The sequence below is a fragment of the Malania oleifera genome, chromosome 10 (genome assembly GCF_029873635.1).
Source record: "Malania oleifera isolate guangnan ecotype guangnan chromosome 10, ASM2987363v1, whole genome shotgun sequence".
NCBI classification, from domain to species: Eukaryota; Viridiplantae; Streptophyta; class Magnoliopsida; order Santalales; family Ximeniaceae; genus Malania; species Malania oleifera.
Window position 1 is genome coordinate 82,409,479 of NC_080426.1, and position 23,547 is coordinate 82,433,025.

Here is a 23,547-nt window from a genome sequence, read left to right on the forward strand (position 1 = left end):
TTTTTTAACAAATAAAAATATATTTTATACAAAGTTAATTTTGAGTTTTAGAAGGATGACACCAAATAGGGGAATCCTCTTTTTAGTAGTTGTTGCAGCCAAAAATTGAACGACCTTCACGATCCCAGATCACAACCACCTGAAAAGAGATAAATAAGCAATGCTTGGAGGACCCGGGGTGTACTCCAGGGGATCTCTTCGATCCCTAACTTAGGCATCAGAGAGATCCCCCGGAGTACATCTCGGGTCCTCCAAGCATTGCTTATTTATCTCTTTTCAAGTGGTCGTGATCAAGGATCCTAAAGGTCGTTCAATTTTTGGCTGCAACAGTTGGCGCCGTCTGTGGGTACTTCTTGAGAGGTTTTCACTTTCAATCCTTGATCATGACTACATCAAATAATTGAAGGTCGATGCATTGACTCGATTAAGATTGTCCGAAATGCTGCCATTCGATACCTAGACATACTCGACGTCGTCTGATCCATTGCCTATTAGGGCCCTACCCAGTGCAAACTCTTCATTCGTGGCCTTGGATAGGACACTACCATCAAGAACCACCACAATCTCTTCTCCACCGACAGTGACCTCGAAGAAGCCGTCGCGATCCTTGGGAAGGTCACTGGGAAAAGTAAAGGGTAAGGGTTTATTACATTCAAGCATGTCAATGGCACTTTCATCGCATTGAAGAAGCCAAGTAAGAAAATTGACGGCCGAATAACCAGGACCTAGCTTGCAATATTAGGAAATTTTCGGATCTAATGCGAATCCGACTACAATTGACGTTTCTATCCGCAAGATTTATGTAGCCAACATGCCTATTCTCAAGGTATAATTTTTTCTCCATCATACAATAATAATTCTATAAAAAAACAAATAGATGCCACAGTTTCAACACTTGAAGAGCTCCGCCTTAATGGCTAATAATTATTAATAGGATGTTCAAGTTATTTAATTGATTGAACAATGACTTATGCACCAAATGCATAGTGGTGTCATGACAACTACACTGTCAATTAAATAAACAAAGTCAAGTTTGAAATTCCAATGGGTTGGCCGAATGCACCATGGGGTCGGCAATAATGACTCTTGCACCTTCATGTACGTTGAACAGTGCTCTAAACAGTGAATTTGAAATTGCAATTGGAAATTTGAGTTGAAATTGCAACGCACACTGAAATTGCACAAATGTAGCAACTGCAATCGGTAAAACCCTAAATAGTAAAACCGAGCTCCTTAGTGACATTCTGTCGAGCACCTGGAGAACAATCAGCTAAACAATCCACACCATAATCAAAACAAACATTAACAAAATCACCGTCGTCAATGGTAGACATCTCGCAGTTCTCAATCTCAAACTTCAATCTGCCACTACACTCACAACCTCATCCAACATGGGACAATCAAATCAACTGGGATACAATCGAATAATCTGAGTTTATAGACCTCACAGATGACACAAATGACACGGAAATAGTCTGCGAAATCTATAACATTGCACGCTCACCTGCAGTTCCCTTTGCCGTAAATGATCAAACACTTGGTGCATACACATCCAAACCCTTTGAAACAAATCCATCCCGAACCTATTTCGAATCCTAATTGATATTGAAAATACCAAAACTCACATCTTTAACTCCAATGGAATCAAAACTGAAAGAACCTGTCGAATTGAACAACCATCCCGACATCATTAATTACCAAAATGTTGCTGAAGATATAGTCCAAAAAATGAGCACAACTCATTAGACAAGGAAGAATCAGCCCAACTGACGAGCAACACTCATGAAGCAAGAAAACTACCCAAAAAATGAGCACAACTCATTAGGCAATGAAGAATCAGCCCAATCGATAAGCAATGCTCATGAGGCTAGAAGACTGCCCAAAAAAATGAGCATGGCTTATTAGGCAAAGAAGAATCGGCCCAACTGACGAGCAACGCTCGTGAGATCAGAAGACTACCCAAAAAATGAGCACAACTCCTTAAGCAAAGAAGAATCGGCCCAATTGACGAGCAACGCTCATGAGGCCAGAAGACTGCCTAAAAAATAAGCACAGCTAATTAGGCAAAGAAGAATCGGCCCAACTGACGAGCAACGCTCGTGAGGCTCAGAAGCAGCCCAAAATATGAGCACAACTCATTAGGCCAGAAATGGCAAAAAAAAAAAAGAGCATGAATCATGAAGCCACAAACAACCCAAAATGCCTCAAGAAGTGTTGCTCGACAAAAAAAAAACAAAAAAACAACAACAACAACAACTTTCAAACTTTGGAAGCCAATTTCAAAAATTCGAAACTGAAGGGGGGACAATTGATATACCCAAAATATATCACTTACCATAAGTCCAGAGGAGACTAGAGCCCAGCATTGATGAGGGAAATTACCACCTAAGTCAACTGCTCAGGCAGAGCAATTGATGTCAGCTCCATGATGACCAGACCAATCTACGCCAATGTTATAATAACTAGAGCGATTCACGCTTACGCCATAATTCGCTAATAAATGGCACATCACCCTTGGGGTCAAACTCTACTTTACTTTTGCATTAAAAACCTCTCAAGCCAATCCCTAACTTAGACATCAGAGAGATCCCCCAGAGTACACCCTGAGTCCTCCAAATATTGCTTATTTATCTCTTTTCAGGTGGTCGTGATCAGGAATCGTGAAGGTCATTCAATTTTTGGCTGCAACAGTAGTATAGATAGTAATATATCATTATTGTAACGACCCCGACCCACCACGTGGGCCCAGAGTGCTACTTTAGTGACATCAGTGTACCTGATACCTTATTCATCAAATATAAAACACACGTATGCAGCGGAAATAAAATATAAAATCCTCAAGTTACATAACCAGAGTTCTAACTATCTTTATACACGAATATATCCATTTCCACATAACTACATCCTATAAAACTAAACAAAAACAAAATATATATCTACATACTACCTATATAAAATTTACATCACTAGCCCGGCTCCTCTAGCCACCTAGACCCGATCTCTGGGATTCCTTGAAAAGACAGTTTGTAAAGTAGGGGTGAGGCACAGCTCAGTAAGGGAAAGACTAAGTTAATGTCAGTGTGTGGCCAACTTGCATTTAGTATACAGAAAATAACCAGTTCACTGAATAGATAAACACATTTATGAAAACATTCTTAATTTACACTTACACAAACAATTAGCCGAGGATAAGGAAGATTACTCGCCTATACAAGTAGCTTCCCTCTGCTCTAGTACCATTACTACTACTAGGGCACTCACTTTTCTCAGCAAGCCCTCGAAGTTATCTTATTAATTAACTGTATTCACATAAATTAACAGATATGCATATAAGACACTCCCTGTGACAAACACGTCATTTACATCCCCATGGCACGGGTTGTTCGGCCCGAAGGCTGGACTATGCCGGGGTGATCAGCCCAAATAAAGTAAAAAATAACATCCTCTGCAAACACATCTGCAGGCATCCACAGCAAAGCTACAGGTCCGACGCCCTTACTTCAACCTCACGCAGGCAATCGACTGGACCCCCTACGCTTCTATCCAGACAGTGTGGTTGCACATGGTCTAACTAGCAAAGGTACCGTGCTCACAATATACTGGTCCATGGGGTTCCTAAAGCATATCATGCAATTTAGATAATAGAAATCACCATTTAAAACATTAATTCACATATATTCCTTGTTACTCCAAAACCTGGCCCCCAACCACAGAATACAATCCGGTAGATAGCCATCAATTCAAACTCAGCCCTCGACCGTCAACAAATAATCCTGGCCCTTGGCCAATCAAACAATACCCGGCCATTGGCCGTTAATTCAAACACCTGCATTTCATAAACAATTCTAGTATTTTCACAACATTTCCAATATTTCTCAATAATTCCAGTATTTCTCAAACAATTCAATATTTCAAAATCTCAAATCGAGATATACAATAATCCATACAAATTAAGTCATCTACCACACAATTTTTCACATTTTAACATATCCATATAAATAAACAAACTTTTCACCATTCATTTTATTCAAAAATACCATACCATATATCCTAAGTTTGTAAAATCCATTTCGAACGGTTGGTTTTCAAAATAGTTTTTAAATTCCCAAATGAATAAATAAATAAATATATTTGTATAAACATAACAATTAAATTGATTCAAATTTCATAAAATTACTAACTTAACTTAATCCCCTTACTCGATTCCTGAAAAAGCCCGCTAACGCCCCGGCCTACACCCCAGGTGTTCAAAAACCCCTGAACCCTGAAATTCAACTTTCACCATATTATTCATCATAATTTCTAGAATAACTTTCCCTAAAATTCCCCTAGGTTTTGAATACCCTAAATAGCCTAATAAAAGCCTAAATTATCAAACTTACCCCTGATTTATGATTGGTACCCCGAAACTCCAATTCGAAAACTCGCTCCGGCTAGATTGTAGAGAATCTTCCCACGAGTCTTTTGACAATTTTCGTTCGTTAATGGGGCTTATAGTTTAACAGAAATTGAGGTAAGTTTGAGATTTAGCCTTACCCTAGGAAATATGCCTACGGTGCTCCCACGACAGATTCGCTCCAGTAGAAATGTCGGTGGCGGCGAGCAGAGCCCAACGGTATTTTCGGATTTTTGATCAACCGAATAATGCAGACGAGATGGAGGAGAATGGGAGAGAGAGAGAACGAGGAGATGAGGAAGGTTCTCTCTATTCGCAGTGAGAAACAAAAGAAAAAAAAAAAAGCTTCTTGAAGGATTTTTGATCCTTCAGGGATAAGTTAACATATATATATATATATATATATATAAATTTTTATTATAATATTATATTATTTAATTAATATTAATTAATTTCTTTTAAATTTTAATTTTAATTTTAATTTAATTTAATTTTTTTATTTAAAAAAAAAAATTTTGGATCACTACATTCTCCCCTCTTTACAAAAATTTCGTCCTGAAAATTTGTTAACTATTACCAATCACGTTCTTAACTCACTACCCCTATCTACAGAAGAGTCGATAGACACCCACATAGCGGCTCCGTCCCATGTTTATTAACTACCCTCACTTATGGCGGAGGAATACCGTGGTTACAATACTTCCTTTGGGAAATTACAATAACCATAAAAAAAAATTCCCAAAGGCTATCCATAATTAAAACTATATACAACTAACCACACAACCTACTTTTATCCCTCAATATACAACCATACCCTTACCCGTCTGGCACTAGCCCTCGCTAAACAGCTGCGGGTACTTCTAGCGTATTTATGTTTCTAACTCCCAAGAAGCCTCCTCAACTGCATGATTTCGCCACAGCACCTTCACTAACGATATATCCTTAGTACGCAGTTCCTGTATTTTCTAATCCAGAATCTGAACTGGCACCTCCTCGTATGCTAGAGCATCCCCAATCTCCAACGACTCATAACTGATCACAGGTGAGGGGTCTGGAATATACCTCCTCAACATGGACACGTGGAACACATCGTGTATCCTAGACAGCGCTGGGGGTAGTGCTATCATGTATGCAGCTGAACCAATCCTCTTCAGAATCTCGAATGGTCCAATGTGTCTAGGGCTCATCTTGCCCTTCTTTCCATACCTCATCACCCCCTTCATTGGAGCAATCCTCAAGAATATCATATCACCTACATCGAATTCTAGCCCCCGTCGGTGAGTATCCGTATAACTCTTTTGCCGACTCTGTGCTACCTTGATCCTTTCCCTGATAAGTTCGACCTTTGTAGAGACCTACTGAACAAGTTCTGATCCCAAAATCTACCGCTCGCCTACTTTATCCCAGTACAATGGAGATCTACACTAGCAACCATGCAAAGCCTCTTATGGTGTCATTCCAATGCTGGCCTGGTGACTCTTATTGTATGCAAACCAACGGCAGATATCGGATCCAATTGCCCCTAAAATCTAACACACATGCCCGTAGCATATCCTCGAGAATCTCAATAGTTCATTCATACTGTCCATCCGTCTGAGGGTGAAATGTAGTATTGAAAGTGAGTTGAGAACCCAACGCACCCTACAAACTCTTCCAGAAACAGGAAGTGAACCGCGAATCCCAATCTAAAATGATGGACATGGGCATGCCATGTATTATGACTATCTCTTGAACATAGAGTTCTGTCAGCTTATCCATGGAATAACTAGTTCTGACTAGAATTAACTGGGCAGTCTTTGTCAATCTGTCAACCACTACCCATATGGCATTCTGCCCATGCAATGCTGAAGGCAATCCTGATACAAAGTCCATCGAGATATGCTCCCACTTCCACGTGGGGATGTCCAGTGGTTGAAGTGGTCCCGATGGCCTCTGGTGTTCTGCCTTCACCTACTGACATGTCAAGCACTAACCCACAAATTTAGCAATTTCTCTCTTCATGTTACTCCACTAGAATGATTCTTGCAAGTCTCTATACATCTTTGTGCTACCTGGGTGAACAATATAGAGAGAACGGTGAGCTTCCCCTAGAATCGTCCTCTTTATCTCTGCGTCATCTGGCACACACAATCGAGTGTGAAATCTGAGAACTCCATCCTCAATAATATTAAAGTTTGTGTGCTATTCATTCTGTATCTTCTCTACAATCTCCATCAACTCTGCATCTTTCAATCAAGCTGTTTTGATTCTCTCCCATAAATCGGTTGAACCACCAAACTAGAAATGAACGCCTGATGATTCCCTTCTACCAATTCTATACCCAACCTCTCCAGGTCCATTACGATATGGTGAGAAGCCATAACTGTTGAGGTTGACGTACCCCCAGATTTTCGGCTCAATGCATCGGCTACCACGTTCCCCTTTCCTAGGTGATAACTAATGGTGTAGTCATAATCCTTTATCAACTTGAGCCATCTGCGCTGCCTTATATTCAATTCCTTATGGGTGAAGAAATACTTGAGACTCTTATGGTCAATAAAGATCTCGCACCTTACACCATAAAGGTAATGTCGTCATATCTTCAATGCAAACACAACTGCTACCTGCTCCAAGTAGTGCATAGGATAGTTCTTTTCATACTCTTTCAACCGGCGAGACGCATACGCAATGACTTTCCCTTGCTGCATTAAAACACAACGAAGTCCCTTCTGCGATGCGTCACTGTAAATTACAAATCCACCCTCACCTGATGGAAGGGCCAACACTGGGGCAGTGACTAGATGTTGCTTCAATTCCTGGAAGCTTTGCTCACGTTCGTCAGTCCAGTCAAAATTCACATTCTTCCTTGTGAGTCGTGTCAAAGACCCTGATAATCTGGAGAACCCCTCGACAAATCGGCGGTAGTATCCGGCAAGACTTAGAGAACTTCTAACTTCTTGCACGTTCTTTGGCCTTGCCCAATCAACTACAGCCTCTACTTTGCTTGGATCCACTGTAATCCCTTCCTTGGATACCACATAACCCAGAAATGCAACATATTCTAGCCAGAATTCACATTTCTTAAGTTTAGCAAATAATTTCTTTTCCCTAAGTACTTGAAGTACTAGTCTCAGATGAGCTTCATGCTCCTCAGGGCTCCTCGAATAGACCAAAATATCATCTATAAACAAAATAACAAACTGGTATATGTACCTGTGGAATACCCTGTTCATCAGATCCATAAATACCGCTGGAGCATTCGTCAACTCGAATGACATAACCAAGTACTCGTAATGGCCGGACCGAGTTCGAAAAGCAGTCTTCGATACATCATCTGATCTAACCTTCACTTGATGATATCCAGATCACAGATTAATTTTAGAGAAAATTTGCGTACCCTGAAGCTAATCAAACAGGTCGTCAATTCGGGGTAATGGATACTTGTTCTTCACCGTTACCTTATTAATCTCTTGGTAGTCAATGCACATCCTCATCATCGACCTGTCCTTCTTCTTCACAAACAACACTGGTGCACCCTAGGGCGATACACTCAATCTGATAAACCCCCTGTCTAGAAGCTCCTATAGTTGCTCCTTTAACTTCTCTAATTCAGCTAGAGTCATTCTGTATTGGGCTTTGGAGATTAGTGTTGTCCCTGGGATCAAATCAATTGAAAATTCCACCTCCCGATCAGGAGGCAACCCCGGTAAATCCTCTGGAAAAACATCAGCAAACTCCCTTATCACTGGGATATCTTCCAACTTGAGTTCCTCCTTCGGTGCTTCCTTCACCATTGCAAGGTAACCCTGGCGTCCCCCCAAAAGTAACCTCTTTGACTGGATAGTCGAAAGGATCCATGGTGTCGAACGCACACCCTACCAAACAAATATAAACTCCTACTCCCCAGGAGGTCTGAATACCACCTCCTTCTTGCGACAGCCAATGCTCACGTAGCTAGACACTAGCCAATCCATGCCCAGAATAATGTCAAAATCTTGCATATCAAGGACTATCAAACTAGTAAGCAGCACTCTCCCTTGAATCTCTACAGGGTAATCCCTGATCACCTTGCTACATATTAACACTGACCCTGTTGGTGTGCCCACTACTAACTTAGTTTCTAACAGTTGAACTTCTAACCCACATAATTTAACAAATTCTTGAGACAAAAATGAGTTGGTTGCACCTAAATCAAATAATGCAATGACACTATCTCATAGTATGTAATTAGGATATAACTTGACATAGAAATTTCACCTTTAGCATAATTAATGCAACTATGTAATAATGGAATTGATATAATATATAGATTCTAATTTAATAATTCATATCCCAATTCTATCACAAAACCATTAAGGTAAAACTCTCCATCCTAACATTAACTTCACACCCATACCCACTCATCCTAACATTCCACCCTAAATTTTCGGAGTTCTAGTCCCCCAACCCAGAAACAAAACCATCGATGGATTTACCATGGTTTTCTGAAATTCGCAACTGATTCAGAAAATCACAGAAGTCCGTCAATAGATTTCTACCTCCAAGCTTCTAGACCAAAACCCATCTTAACCTACCCACTTCTATCCCTATCTTATCTCAACCTATGCTCTAGTAATTATAAATCCTCAAAGTCTACAGAACCTTACAAACCTAGGCTTTGATACCACCTGTAACGACCCCGACCCGCCACGTGGGCCCGGAGTGCTACTTTAGTGACGTCAGTGTACCTGATACCTTATTCATCAAATATAAAACACACGTACCCAACGAAAATAAAATATAAAATCCTCAAAATTACATTACTAGAGTTCTAACTATCTTTATACACAAATATATACATTTCCACATAATTACATCTCATAAAACTAAACAAAAATAAAATCTCTATCAACACACTACCTACATAAAATTTACATCACTAGCCCGACTCCTCTAGCCAGCTAGACCCGATCTCTAGGATTCCTTGAAAAGACAGTTTGTAAAGTAGGGGTGAGGCACAGCTTAGTAAGGGAAAGACTAAGTTAATGTCAGTGTGTGGCCAACATGCATTTAGTGTATAGAAAATAACCAGTTCACTAAATAGATAAACACATTTATGAAAACATTATTAATTTACACTCACACACAAAATTAGCGGAGGATAAGGAAGATTACTCGCCTATTTAAGTAGCTTCCCTCTGCTCTAGTACCATTACTGCTACTAGGGCACTCACTTTTCTCAGTAAGCCCTTGAAGTTACCTTATTAATTAACCGTATTCACATAAATTAACAGATATACATATAAGACACTCCCTGTGACAAACACGCCATTTACATCCCCATGGCATGGGTTGTGCAGCCCGAAGGCTGGACTAAGCCGGGGTGATCCGCCCAAACAAAGTCAAAAACAACATCCTCTACAAACACATTTGCAGGGATCTATAGCAAAACTGTAGGTCCGACGCTCTTACTTAAACCTCACGTAGGCAGTCGGCTGGACCCCCTACACTTCTATCCAAACAGTGTGGGTGCACATGGTCTAACTAGCAATGGTACCGTGCTCACAATATACTGGTCCATAAGGTTCCTAAAGCATATCATGCAATTTATATAATAGAAATCACCATTTAAAACATTAATTCACATATATTCCTTGTCATTCCAAAACCTGGCCCCCCGCCACAGAATACGATCCAGCATATAGCCATCAATACAAACTCGGCCCTCGACCGTCAAATAATAATCCTGGCCCTTGGCCTATCAAACAATACCCGGCTACTAGCCATTAATTCAAACACCCGCATTTCATAAACAATTCCAGTATTTTCACAAGCATTTCCAATATTTCTCAACAATTTTAGTATTTCTCAAACAATTCAGTATTTCAAAATCTCAAATTGAGATATACAATAATCCATACAAATTAAGTCATCTGCCACACAATTTTCCACATTTTAACATATCCATATAAATAAACAAACTTTTCACCGTTCATTTTATTCAAAAATATCATACCATATATCTTAGGTTTGTAAAATTCATTTCGAACGGTTGGTTTTCAAAATAGTTTTTAAATTCCCAAATGAATAAATAAATAATTAAATATATTTGTATAAACATAACAATTAAATTGATTCAAATTTCATAAAATTACTAACTTAACTTAATCCCCTTACCTGATTCCTGAAAAAGCCCACTAATGCCCCGACCTACACCCCAGGTGTTCAAAAACCCCTAAACCTTGAAATTCAAATTTCACCATATAATTCATCATTATTCCTAGAGTAATTTTTCCTAAAATTCCCCTATGTTTTGAATATTCTAAATAGCCTAATAAAAGCCTAAATTATCAAACTTACTCCTGATTTATGATTGGTGCCCCGGAACTCCAATTCGAAAACTCGCTCCGGCTATATTGTAGAGAATCTTCCCATGAGTCTCCTGACAATTTACATTCGTTAATGGGGATTATAATTTAAGAGAAATTGAGGTAAGTTTGAGATTTGGCCTTACCCCAGGAAATATGTCTACGCTGCTCCCACGATAGATCCGCTCCACTAGAAATGTCGGTGGCGGCGAGCAAAGCCCAACGGTATTTTCAGATTTTTTATTGGCCGAATAACGGAGATGAGATGGAGGAGAGTGGGAGAGAGAGAACAAGGAGATGAGGAAGGTTCTCTCTGTTCGCAGAGAAAAACAAAAGAAAAAAAAAAGCTTCTTGAAGGATCTTTGATCCTTTAGGAATAAGTTAACATATATATTATATTATATTATATAATTAATAATAATTAATTAATTAATAATTTATTTATTTTAAATTTTAATTTAATTTTTTTATTTTTAAATTTTTTTTTTGGATCACTACAATTATATATGAGATGTATACTATTATGTTAAAAGAGATTGGTTTACCCTCATAATCTTCTAAAATTAAGTTTTAATTTTTCAGAATTTTAATTTTTTTTAAATATTTTAATAATTTATAATTAATTGATCTCTCAAGCTCTTTTAATGACTTTTTATACAATTAATTAATTTTATTTATCAAATAGTTGACTCTTTATTAAGTGTTTCACTGTAAGTATAGGTCATGCATAAAGCACACATTATTCATGATAGATCGCTCGCTCTAATACATGAAATCCCATGTATATAATTCCTTTATTGTCCCTAACTTTTCTTCTTCTATGAAAGTAATTTTCTCCTTCTTCATTTTATTCTTTTCATGATTTTTTGTTTTTTGTTTTTATGTAACTATCATGAATCTAACTCCCGAAATAGGAGTTCTTCTTGTGATTTTTTTAGATGTGCTTTTTTTTCTTTTTAAAAATCAATTTCTAAATTTTGATAAAAAAAAATTCATAATCTACTTCATAACATTTGTAACTTATCATTGATTTAATACCAGAAATATGGATCTCAATTTATATTAGTTTTTGGATTTTGATAATAATTAAACTCATAATTTTCCTATTTTTAATCATTGTTCGTAAAAACAAGTTTAAAAAGTATCATTTTTTGTTTGTTCTTATGATATTAAATTTTGTTAATAAATTATTGATTTTTTTATAGATTATTTTTATGATAGTAAGATTTAGGTTGTGTCATTTATGGAGTGAAAAAGTAAAATCATAATTGTTGACTTTTTGAATCTGATCTCTATTTTGATGCTGACAAAGCACTAGTATCTCATGTGCGCATTTAGTGTTTGAACAAATTTATATCCTAGCATACACATAAGGTAAATGACAAATGGAAGCCATAAGGACTTAAAGCATACTCATCTAGTGTATTCCATGAAGTTTGAAGAGCAAAAGAAGAAGAAGACAACTTTTGATTTTATTTGTATTGCATTTTAGTTTTATATTCGGTATGTAATAATGCATGCATCTGCATGATATGAAGTGTTAAACTCAGACGACCTTAGTTTGACCTTAGGGACTTAACCTTTCGGGAAAAATATTTTTCATAATTGCCTAAATCTATCAAAGGTTTTTTAAATAGTTTTAGGGTCAAAATGAGGGCATAAACTGAGGTATTCAAGGACTTCAGTCGACTGAACCCTTCCAGTTCAAATCTGCTCAATCGACCGACCAAGGCTAGAAGTCATACCTTGACAAGGCTCAGTCGACCGACTGTTTTTGAACGTAGTATCCTTAGTCGACCGACCTCAAGACTTTGCCTTTCCACCTTCCTTAGCCAACCGACGTTTTAGTTCAAAATAGCCTCAGCTGACCAGCCTTCAAGGCTCAGCCGATCAGTCATTTGGCCAGCCAACCAAACCTATGAAGGAAGGAAAATCGCCCAAGGTCAGCCGACCAATGATTTGCTCAGTCGACTCGACCTAGAGAAAAAATTCAAATCTTAACATAGCTTAGTCAACCAACTTTTTGGTCAGTCAACCGAACCTCTCAGGTTGCCCTATTTTTTCAGTGTTTAAATGTAATTAATTTTTAATTAATATTTTCTAAAAATGACCAGCATATCCCCAACGGTAAAAAATCCTGGAAACTTTATATATACCCTTTCATAAGCTTAAATTAGCAACTTTGATTAATTTCAAAAGTCTCTAAAATATTTTTTAGTTAAAGTTCTCCCATATTGTTTTCATTGCAAAAATTCTTTTTGGGGCAAATTTTCACATTCTCTCCAACTCTCTTTCATTCATGGAAAATTTATTTTACATGAGAGTATTTTATTTGGGCATTCATAAGCACATACTCTCACTCTCTCCTTTGTTTTTGAAAAATCATTTTGTGAGAGTTAGCTTGTGTTTCTCCACATATTCCTACTAAATAAACATTTTTTTTTTTGGAAAAAACTCATTTTTAGCTTGTGAATATTTTTGCATACTATTTTTCAAACCAAAGATCATACATACTCATTTGTGCAAAAATACCTTGAAAGCAAACCCTATGTTCTCCTACTTCTTATTGAAAATATTTTTTTGGAGAAATATTTTATAGGGTTTTAATCTTTGAGTATTTATCATATATATTATTTTCAAAGATTGCAATTTTTATTTTAAGAAAAACACTCTTACTCTCTTGAGCTTATTTCATATCATATTTGAGAGTGCATTGTGTTTTTAAAGTGTACAAATCTGCTTATATTGAGAAGCATTTTAATTGTACAAAAATTGTTTTATTGTATCGGTTGGGTTCAGCTCGTAAATTGAACTAGAGAGTCTCTGCCCCGTAAGAGAGATCAGTTGTGCTCAACCTAGAAATTGAGCTGGGTTTTGGCACCACTCGTAAAGTGTTGTTGAGGTATCTCCGCCTCGCAAGGAGTGTTGGTTGTGGCGCCCGTGAATTGAGCTAGGGTGTCTCCACTCTGTAAGGGAGACCAGTTCGACTTAGTCTGGTAATTGAGCTGGGGTTTATCTTGCCCCATAAAGAAAGGTTGTAAAAGGCTTCTGCTCCACCTTTTTAAGTGAGTAGGGATAATGGAATTCTTGAGGGGTATACCCAAGGCGGGGGACGTAGGCTAGTTTGGCCGAACCTCAATAACAAATCTTGTGTGTGTGTGTGTGTCTTTCTCTCTTTATCTCATTTATGTTTCCACACTTTAATTTCCATATGTGTATGCTTGCTTATTTATAGTTATAATTATTTGCATGCACACATTTAAATTAAATGAGATATGCTGCACACGTGTATGTATGCACTCATAGCTTAATCACTTTACATACACACTTATATATTCTGAATGTGATATGATGTGATGGATGTATGCAAACACTTAATTTCTAAAGAATACCACATTTGTTTTAAATATTTGCATACTTGATTTATTGGGGAATTGAGACTGCTTCGAAAGACCCTAGGCTAGGAAATACTATTTGTGATTTAAAATTGGCCTAGGAAGTTTTATATCTCCAATTCACACCCCCCCCCCCTCTTGGGATCACATTATTTACATCAATTGGTATCAAAGCCTAGTTGCAATAAGTTTAACCGCTATTTGCATAAAGATTGCACATTGTGTATTTAAAATATCTAACACCCTAAAGCAACTACTCCAAAATTGGTTATTGCACTTACCCTATATGAGTGTATGCGTGTCGTATTTTGAAGTTCAAATTTCAAGAAAAAAAGGTTGAAAATAGGTGAAAAACACCCTTGCAGGATCTACTGGTTGATTGTTTGCAAAAGGTGGTTGACGACTTCCTACAGATTTTCCTTTTTATTTAATTTCTAAAAAAACTAAACTTTAGGCCCTTAGCCACTTTGAAAAGGCACTTAGCTTAGCCCCTTTGGAATTCCAGGGTAAGACACCTCTCAGTAAGACAGAATAAATTACAACAAGTGTGTGGCAAATGAGTTTTGCTTGAATAGCATAATTATTAAATCAACTATAACTGTAATAACATTTCAATGTAAATCATATCATAACTCACACCTATGCCTTTTAAAATAAACTTTCTATTTGAACATACTTTTAACTGTAATAAATAGTTCCTGTTCTCTGTAAAACTATATACATTTATTTATATAACTGTGAAAGCTTCCTTGGATGGATAATTGTATGCATGAATTGACCTCGCATGCTCGAGTTGTGTGGCTCGTGGTCGGGACTTAACTCCGGCTGGCCTACTAGGCTAAGTCAAATTATAACATTTGTAGTACGATTGGCCTCCTCAACATGGACTTGACTACCAAGGAGCCTTCGTCTCTCCTCTAAGCACAATCAACTGAATAATCCTTACTCTATCTGAGATGTGTGGTTGCACTCTCTATACTGTATAGCTATGGTACCATGCTTTGTGATCTGCTCTGGTCCATCAAGGTTCTGATACTTTATAATACTATGTCTGTATATTACTGTTTTACCATGATTCTGTATAAACTGAAATAATTATGAATCTGTATAATAACTGTAATACCATGATTCCGTACTAACTGTGAATCATAACTCTGTAATAGTTGTATATCATGGTTTGGTAATAAGTTGTATATAATCATGGTTCTGTAAAAACTATAGATAATCATGGTTCAATAACAGTTGTATAAAACTCTTTATTAAATCTCTGTACTATATCTGATATTTCTCATGCCACACAATTTTAAATAAAATTCTTATACTATAATCTGTACGGGAAAAACTGCATTTTCCTGCATATATAAAAATAATATATATATCATTTTTAAAACTTTCCTATAATCTAAATTCTTGAATTTTCACAAGCATATAATAGATGTAAAATTCAAATCCCAAAAACACGTGTTATACTTTAATTGATAAAATTTTTGAAATTAACTGGCTTAATTTATTCTCCTTACCTGATTATCGAGAGGTCTGCTAAAATTCTATAACCACGTCCGCGGTGTTCAGAACTCAAAAACCCTGAAATTATGTATTCCACTGAATAATATCACATTCACATTTTCCCGAACACACATACTCCATTTTATTAATGAAACATCAAACCACTAACTATTAATTACTCTAACCTCATTCCCTAAGGAACGTAGGGACCCTAAACTCGTGCCTACGGCGTTGGCACCAAAATCTTGAAATTTACATTTTTCCCAATTCAATCAACTTTAACCCCACAATTATAATCATTTAATTATCCCTAAACCCATATTATTCATTTAATACATCAAATACCAACATTTAACACCCTTACCTCAACTTTGAAGTGGTGCCTGAGATCCTCAAAACATAATTCTGCTCCGGTCAAATTGACGAGGATTATCGTTAGGCCTAAAATATGGAGTCTGATCATCGATGGGGCGAATTTAGAGTGAGAAAATGAGAAGAGAGAGAGAGAGAGAGAGAGAGAGAGAGAGAGAGAGTGTGTGTGTGTGTGTGTGTGTTCACAACTTCTAGAGGAGAGAAAGAGGGTTTTGTAAATCTAAAATAAAATGACATGCAACCCATTTATAATATTTTTTCACCGTTAAAAACCATCGATGGTTTTCTTAGGCTCCCAGAAAACCATTGCTGGTTTTGTGTTTAACCCATCGAATTTCAGTGTTTACCCTTTTACCTGACTACGGTAACTATATAATCGTCGACGGTTTTCTTAGTACTCCACAAAACCATTGCCGGTTTTCTCCTCACCAAGCCATTTTCCTCCTTTCTTCTATTTTTCTTATTATTTCTATTTTCTGGGTCTCTATATTCTCCCCTCCTTATAAAAATTTCGTCATCGAAATTTGCTATCTACCACATTTCCAACCTTAAAGAAAACATTGTAATTTTATTAATTACCCTCACTTATGGCAGAGGAATACCGAGGTTACAAGGAAGACTTCTGAGAGATTACAATCATTTAAAGAAAAAGAAAACTCTCCCAAAACCATTTATAAGCTAAGGTCAAAATATTAACTATCCTACCTTACACTATACAAGTCAACAATACATACACTGTTAGTTATTTTACTCTTAATATCTCATCTCTGATCTCCACTAAATTGATGTGGATATTGCTGGTGCATCTGTTCCTCTAATTCCCACTAAACCTCCTCAATTGCATGGTTGCGCCATAATACTTTTACCAGTGGAATCCTCTTTGTGCGTAACTCCTGTTCCTTTCGATTGAAAATCTGTATAAGCACTTCTCATAAAAGAAGGTATCACCAAGCTCTAGTTCCTCATAACTAATCACATGGGAGGGATTCATGACTTATTTCCTCAACATCGAAATGTGAAACACGTCATGAATTCTAGATAGAACTGGAGGTAAGGCTAACCTGTAGTCAATTGGACTGAAAAGGAAGAAGTATTCCCAAGAAGGGGGGTGAATTGGGTTTTTAAAAGTTTCTTTTAAATCTTTTTACAAATTCCCAACCTTTTATAAACTTAACAAACAAACAAGAATGATTTTGATTTTTAATTCTTTGATTAAATCAACCACAATCCACACAAACCAAATACTTTCAACAATGACAATCCAATCAACCAATCAATCAAATACAAAATACTTAACCAACACAAAAATTGCAGCATCGCTTCCTTGAATCAGTGTTTGCAAAAGTCAGCGTAGAATTTGATTTTAGCCCTGTATTTATGGATTTTATATGCTTCCTTTTAACCAAGGTTTCCGCAAATAATTGATCAACGTACTCCCTTTTAGGTTTCCACAAACGATCAATCAACGTACTTCCTTAAATTTAAAGTTTTTCTTAATCTCAATTGTCTCAACTACCTGCACTTAAATACACAATTATACAATTTATATATGCAGTAAAATTAAAGAGTAAATGCTAAGAGTGAGACCGAGTTTTTTATGAGGTTCAGCTTATACCCAGCCTACGTCCTCGCCTTAGGCAAGACCACCTAAGGATTCCACTATAACGTTCCTTTGCTAGCAGAACTAACCGTTACAATCCCTCCTTTAGGGTGGAACCCCCTCTCCAAGCGATACCCCACACTCGGTACAATGATCCAATAACCCTAAACCGTCAAAGAAAACAAGGAAACAGGAGAAGATTCTTGTGTACAAGAGATGCTCTCAAATAGAGCTGGTTAGTACAAATATAGCTCAGCTAATACTTCAAATTAAATATCAAAGATAAAGTGAATTGAAGCTCAAAAAAGTATTTCACCACCTCAGAAGATTAGCTTTCAGATTAGTGATTGGAGACTCGGTTTATCTCAGGAAATTCTCAGTAAAAGTATGAGTGCAAGAGAGCTTTAAGAGAGAATGAGCAAAGGAGCTTTGAAAACTGATTTCCAATTTCTTGGTATATGTTTGATTTTAGACACCATGTATTTATAGGCTCAAAAAGTGTTAAATTCATGTTGCCCAATTTACTTGGAGTGTTTCCCAAGTTTATATGAAGTTTGGGGCACAAGCAACATAAATTTTAATTTAAAAACTTTAAAAATAGTAGTCATTAACGAGGGTCAGTCGCCTGAACCCTTCGGGGTCAATCACCTGAACCCTTCGAGGTTAATCGCTTGATCCTTCTAAACACAGTGTAAATTTTCTATTTAAAACAGAGTTAGGCGCCTGAGGATTCAAGGGTCAGTCACTTGATCCTGCATTGCCTGTTAAAAATAGTTCAGAAAAATCTTTAGTCGCCTGAGGTCTAAAGCTCACTCGCCTAAATAGTTATAAATACTGTTTTTTTAAGTTAGTTTCAAAACTCTTAGCCATCTTGCTTTCTTACTTCTAAAAAGCATTTTTCAGGATTTTCAAAATAAGGTTTCTAAGTCCACATCAACCCTTAATGAGCTTCAAAGAATTTCAAAATGATATTTATAATGAAGTACTTACATAAGTCGTCCTAAAGACTTAAAAACTCTCTAAGCTTGAAGTCTTCATTTATATATATATATATATATATATATATATATATATATATATATTTGATTTGAATCCACTTAGACTTAAGCTTCAATATTCTTTAAGTTTCCACATGTTTTGAACATCTTGGTCCTTTTGAACTTTCTTTTGATCACTTTGTTGTTGGAGCATGACTTTATGGTACTTTGGATCTTAAACTTTCATTTCTTTGATCCTTTTGAAGTTTGTCATATAAGGTTTCCTGAAATATTATCACTTAAACAACAACTTGTTAAATTAACCTTTATTTTTTATCATCAAAACAAGATTTGAAAGCCATATTAGGCCAACATGGACCCACTCTTTCAAGTATCTCGAATGGTCCAATGTACCTAAGGCTCAACTTACCCTTCCTCCGGAACCTCATCACCCCTTTCATCGGTGCAATTTTCAAAAATACATGATCTCTTGCATCAAATTCCAACTCTCACTGGCAAGTATATGCATAACTTTTCTGCCAACTCTGAGCTATTCAGATTCTATCTTTGATGAGTTTGATTTTCTCGGAAGTTTGCTGAACCATCTCTAGCCCCAAAACTTGTCTCTCACCAGTTTCATCCCAATATAACGATGATCGACATCTCCTACCATATAACGCCTCATATGGTATCATCCCAATGGTAGCCTGGTAGCTGTTATTATAAGCAAGCTCGACTAGTGACATGAACTGGATCCACCTACGACCAAAATCTAATACATAGGCTCGTAACATATCTTTTAGTATTTGAATCGTCCTCTCCGTTTGTCCATTGGTCTGAGGATGAAAGGTCATACTGAATGTCAGCTGCATACCCATGGCTTTTTGCAAACTTTTCCAAAACTGCGATGTGAACTATGGGTCTCGGTTAGAGATGATGGAAAAAAGAACTCCATGTAGTCTTACTATCTCTTGTATACATATCTCTGCCAACCTACTAATGGAGTGGCCAACTTTGATAGGAAGAAAGTGGGCAGTCTTTGTTAATCGGTCTACGACTACCCATATAGCATCCAGACTATGAAGTGTTGGCGGCAACCCTGTAACAAAATCCATAGAAATATGTTCCCCTTTCCACTCAGGAATGTGGAGTGGTTGTAATTGTCCCGCCAGTCTCTGGTGCTCAATCTTTACCTGCTGGCACGTCAAACATTGCGTAACATACTCAACTATCTCTTTCTTCATATTGCTCCACCAAAAGGACTTCCAAAGATCCCTGTACATTTTAGTGCTTCCAAGGTGCACTGTATACAAGGATCGATGCGCCTCCTCCAAGATGGTTCTTTTATTTTCAGTATCTGCAGGTGGCACAATCTGGTACAAAACCTCAAAACTCTATCATTTGAAATAGTAAAATCAGTTCCCTGTCCACTATGTACTTTATCTCTGATCTTTATTAATTATGTATCTTGCATATGAGCAATCTTAATTTTCTACAACAAAGTCGGCTGAAGTACCATACTAGCAATGACTGTCTGGTGATCTTCCTCTACGAGATCTACACTAAGCCTTTCCAAATCCATTCTAATCTGATGCTGCATCACCACTGCTGACATAGAGGTATTCCTTGATTTCTGACTCAAGGCATCAGCTACCACATTTGCTTTCCTGGGTGGTAACTGATAATATAGTCGTAATCTTTAATTAACTCTAACCATATCCTCTGCCTCATATTCAACTATTTCTATTTGAAAAAATATTTCAAGCTCTCATGATCTATAAAGATCTCACACTTCCCACTATACAGATAATGTCTCCAAATCTTTAAGGCGTACACCACTGCAGCCAACTCTATATCATGCGTCGGATAATTCTTTTCATATTCCTTGAGTTGCTGAGAAGCGTATGCTACAACTTTTCCTTGTTGCATCAATACACACCCAAGTATTCTTAGAGACACATCACTGTAGATTACATAATCTCCATCCCCTAATGGAATTGTCAAAACTGGTGCGGTGATGAGTTGCTTCTTCAACTCCTGAAAGCTCTGCTCACATTCGTCAGTCCACTCGAACTTCACACTTTTCCTCGTGAGCCATGTTAAAGGACCTAATAATCTGGAAAAACCCTCTACAAACCGCCGATAGTATCTCGCCAGACCCAAGAAACTTTGGATCTCTTAAATATTCCTCGGTCTCGTCCAATTCACCACCACTTCTATCTTACTCGGATCTACAAAAATACCATCCCCGAAGATCACATGTCCAAAGAACATAACTTCCATCGGCCAGAATTCACATTTCTCAAACTTAGCGTACAACTTTTTTTCTCTCAACACCTATAGCACCATCCTTAGATGATCTTCGTGCTCCTTAAAACTCTTTGAGTGGACCATAATATCATCAATGAAAATGATAACAAATTGGTCCAAATACTATGGAATACCCTTTTCATTAGGTCCATAAACGCTGTCGATGCGTTGGTCAATCTGAAGGGCATAACCAAGAACTCGTAGAGGCTATACCTGATTCGGAAGCCTATCTTTGGAACATCTTCTTCTTTAATCTTTACCTGATGATATCCTGACCGAAGATCAATCTTAGAGTAGACCCGAGTTCCCTGGAGCTGATCAAATAAGTCATCAATACGGGGAAGAGGATACTTGTTTTTAACTGTCACTTTATTTATCTCTCTATAGTCGATACACATCCTCATCGACTCGTCTTTCTTCTTTACAAATAAAAATGGTGCTCCCCTGGGTGACACACTAGGCCTGATAAACCCTTTGTCTAATAATTCTTGCAACTGGTCTTTCAGTTCTTTCAATTCAGCTGGAGTAATTCTGTAGGGTGCTTTAGAAATTAGTGCCAATCATGGAAATAAATCAACAACAAACTCAATTTCACGATCCGGTGGTAAATCAGGTAACTCCTTTGGAAAAACATCTAAAAATTCCCTAACTACTGGAATATCAGCAAGTTTCAATTCTCCCTCTAGCATTTCATATATACAAACTATGTACCCTTGGCAACCGTCCCGGAGTAATCTTCTTGCTTGAATAGCTGACAACAACTGTGGTGAGGCATGCACACAAAACCCCACGAATCTGAATTCCTACTCTCCAAGAGACCTAAATATCACTTCTTTCTGATGACAATCAAAACTGGCGTAATTAGCTGCTAGCCAATCCATACCCAAAATCATATCAAATACTCTTTCCTGAATATCTACTCGATACCCTTTAAGCACCCTTCAACAACTCACTACTGACCCTATCGGTGTAGCTACTAACAACTCGGTGTCTAATAGCTGAGTTTCTACCCCACATAATTTGACGTACCCCTTAGACACAAAAGAATGTGTGGACCCTGAGTCAAATAAAATAATAGCTTTAATTGAAAGCATATTAATAGTACCTGTCATCACATTGCCTGCAGCCTCAGCATTTCCCGGTGTCATTGCATAGACCCTCATTAGGGCTGTGTTCCTCTATTGGCCGCCTCGAGGCGCCTGGTTATTTCCCCAGAATGGTCTCGGAGCTGGTAAATTAGCTGGTTATGCTTGGTAGTTTCTCGCAATGTGTCTGGGCCTTCCACACCGATAACAGATATTCTCTCCCACACGACATTCTCCTATATGTCTCTTGCTACATCTAGGTCAAATAGGACACATCTGCTCGCCCTAATATCCATGGTTTCCCATCACTTGCCTTTGACCTCGGCCGTACTGGTCTCCCCTCTATGGGCCCTGACTAGTACCTTCCTGAAACCTAGGAGGTGTGGGCCTCTTTCTTTGGCTCTGTATCCCAATACCTCTCTGCCTGCTCGCCTCTGCTACAGTGGCTTTGCCAACCAACTCTGAAAAGTCCCGCTCGTTTAGAACTGCCACCTGTTCATAGATCTCTTGCCTCAAACCCCTCTCGAATTTCCTCACCTTCTTAGCCTCGTCTGGGATAATATATGGGGCAAAACATGACAGCTCAGTAAACTTCGTCGTGTATTGCTGGATCGTTAGATGCCCCTTTGTCAAATTCAAAAATTCCTCTACCTTAACTCCCCTAATAGTGGCAGGAAAATATCGGTCAAAGAACACATCCTTGAATTGGTTCCAAGTCATGGCTACTAGTACGGGCCTTTGTTCCTCTAACAACTTCACGGCTGTCCACCACCTCTTAGCCTCACCCGTAAATTTATATGTGGCACAGAGAACCCTCTGATCATCAGTGCAGTGCAGCACCGTCAGTGTTTTCTCAATTTCCTGCATCCAGTTTTGGCAACTGTAGGGTTAGCTCCCCTTGAGAACGCTGGAGGATTCATGTCGATGAACTGCTGAATCGTACAGCTTTGATAAGCTAGTGGGCAACCCTGTTCTATGCTATTTTGGGCAATTTCTACTATCACCTGCTGTGCTACACTGTGTAGCACTTGGTTAGAGTTATTTCCACCCATACTAGAAGGCCCTGCATCACCACTACCACCAACGTGTGCATTTCTATTTCTGGAGTCCATCTTGCAATAACACGAGAATAATCTGAAAATCCTAACTTCATAATACAATTCTTACATTAATCTAACTAAGAATCCTAACATATATTCATACCACCAATCCACTAATTTAAGGCTCAATCTTACCATTCAGAAACAAAACTGACGATAGTTTACCATGACTTTCCTGAAATCGTCACCTTGGGAAAATCACAGAAACCACCCCGAAGTTCCTATCTCCAAACTACAAGAAAAAACCCTAAATTCTCATATTAATCCCTCACATTGACTTTACCAAAATCTCAGTCCATCCTCTACCTATTCTCATCAAAATATATTCCTATACTTTGGTATTATTTTTCGTTGTACACTAAAGTTTACAGAACCTAACAACTTAGCCTCTGATACCAAACTTGTAACGACCCCAAAACTATTACCATTTTTTTTTCTAAATGTACACTATTATTTTGATACTTATAATAATATTCACCG

The 23,547-nt window shown here is 37.7% G+C and overlaps 1 protein-coding gene across 1 annotated transcript; it reads right to left on the reverse strand.

Annotated features, from left to right (window-relative positions):
- Positions 1–456: 456 nt before the first annotated feature.
- On the reverse strand, positions 457–22,834 carry LOC131166752 (uncharacterized). The gene is made up of 2 exons (XM_058125323.1): positions 22,384–22,834; positions 457–725 (listed from the first exon to the last, which is right to left on the reverse strand). The coding sequence occupies exons 1-2, from the start codon at positions 22,832–22,834 to the stop codon at positions 457–459; spliced, it is 720 nt and encodes a 239-aa protein (XP_057981306.1).
- Between the last annotated feature and the right edge of the window lie 713 nt (positions 22,835–23,547).

Excerpts from the sequence above, each read along its gene's own strand:
- LOC131166752 (XM_058125323.1), bottom strand. The coding sequence starts at position 22,834 with ATGCAGGAAATTGAGAAAACACTGACGGTGCTGCACTGCACTGATGAT. Across the intron at positions 726-22,383 it reads AGAGGCGAGCAGGCAGAGAG|GTCCTGGTTATTCGGCCGTC; the intron begins GTATTGGGATAC and ends ATTGCAAGCTAG.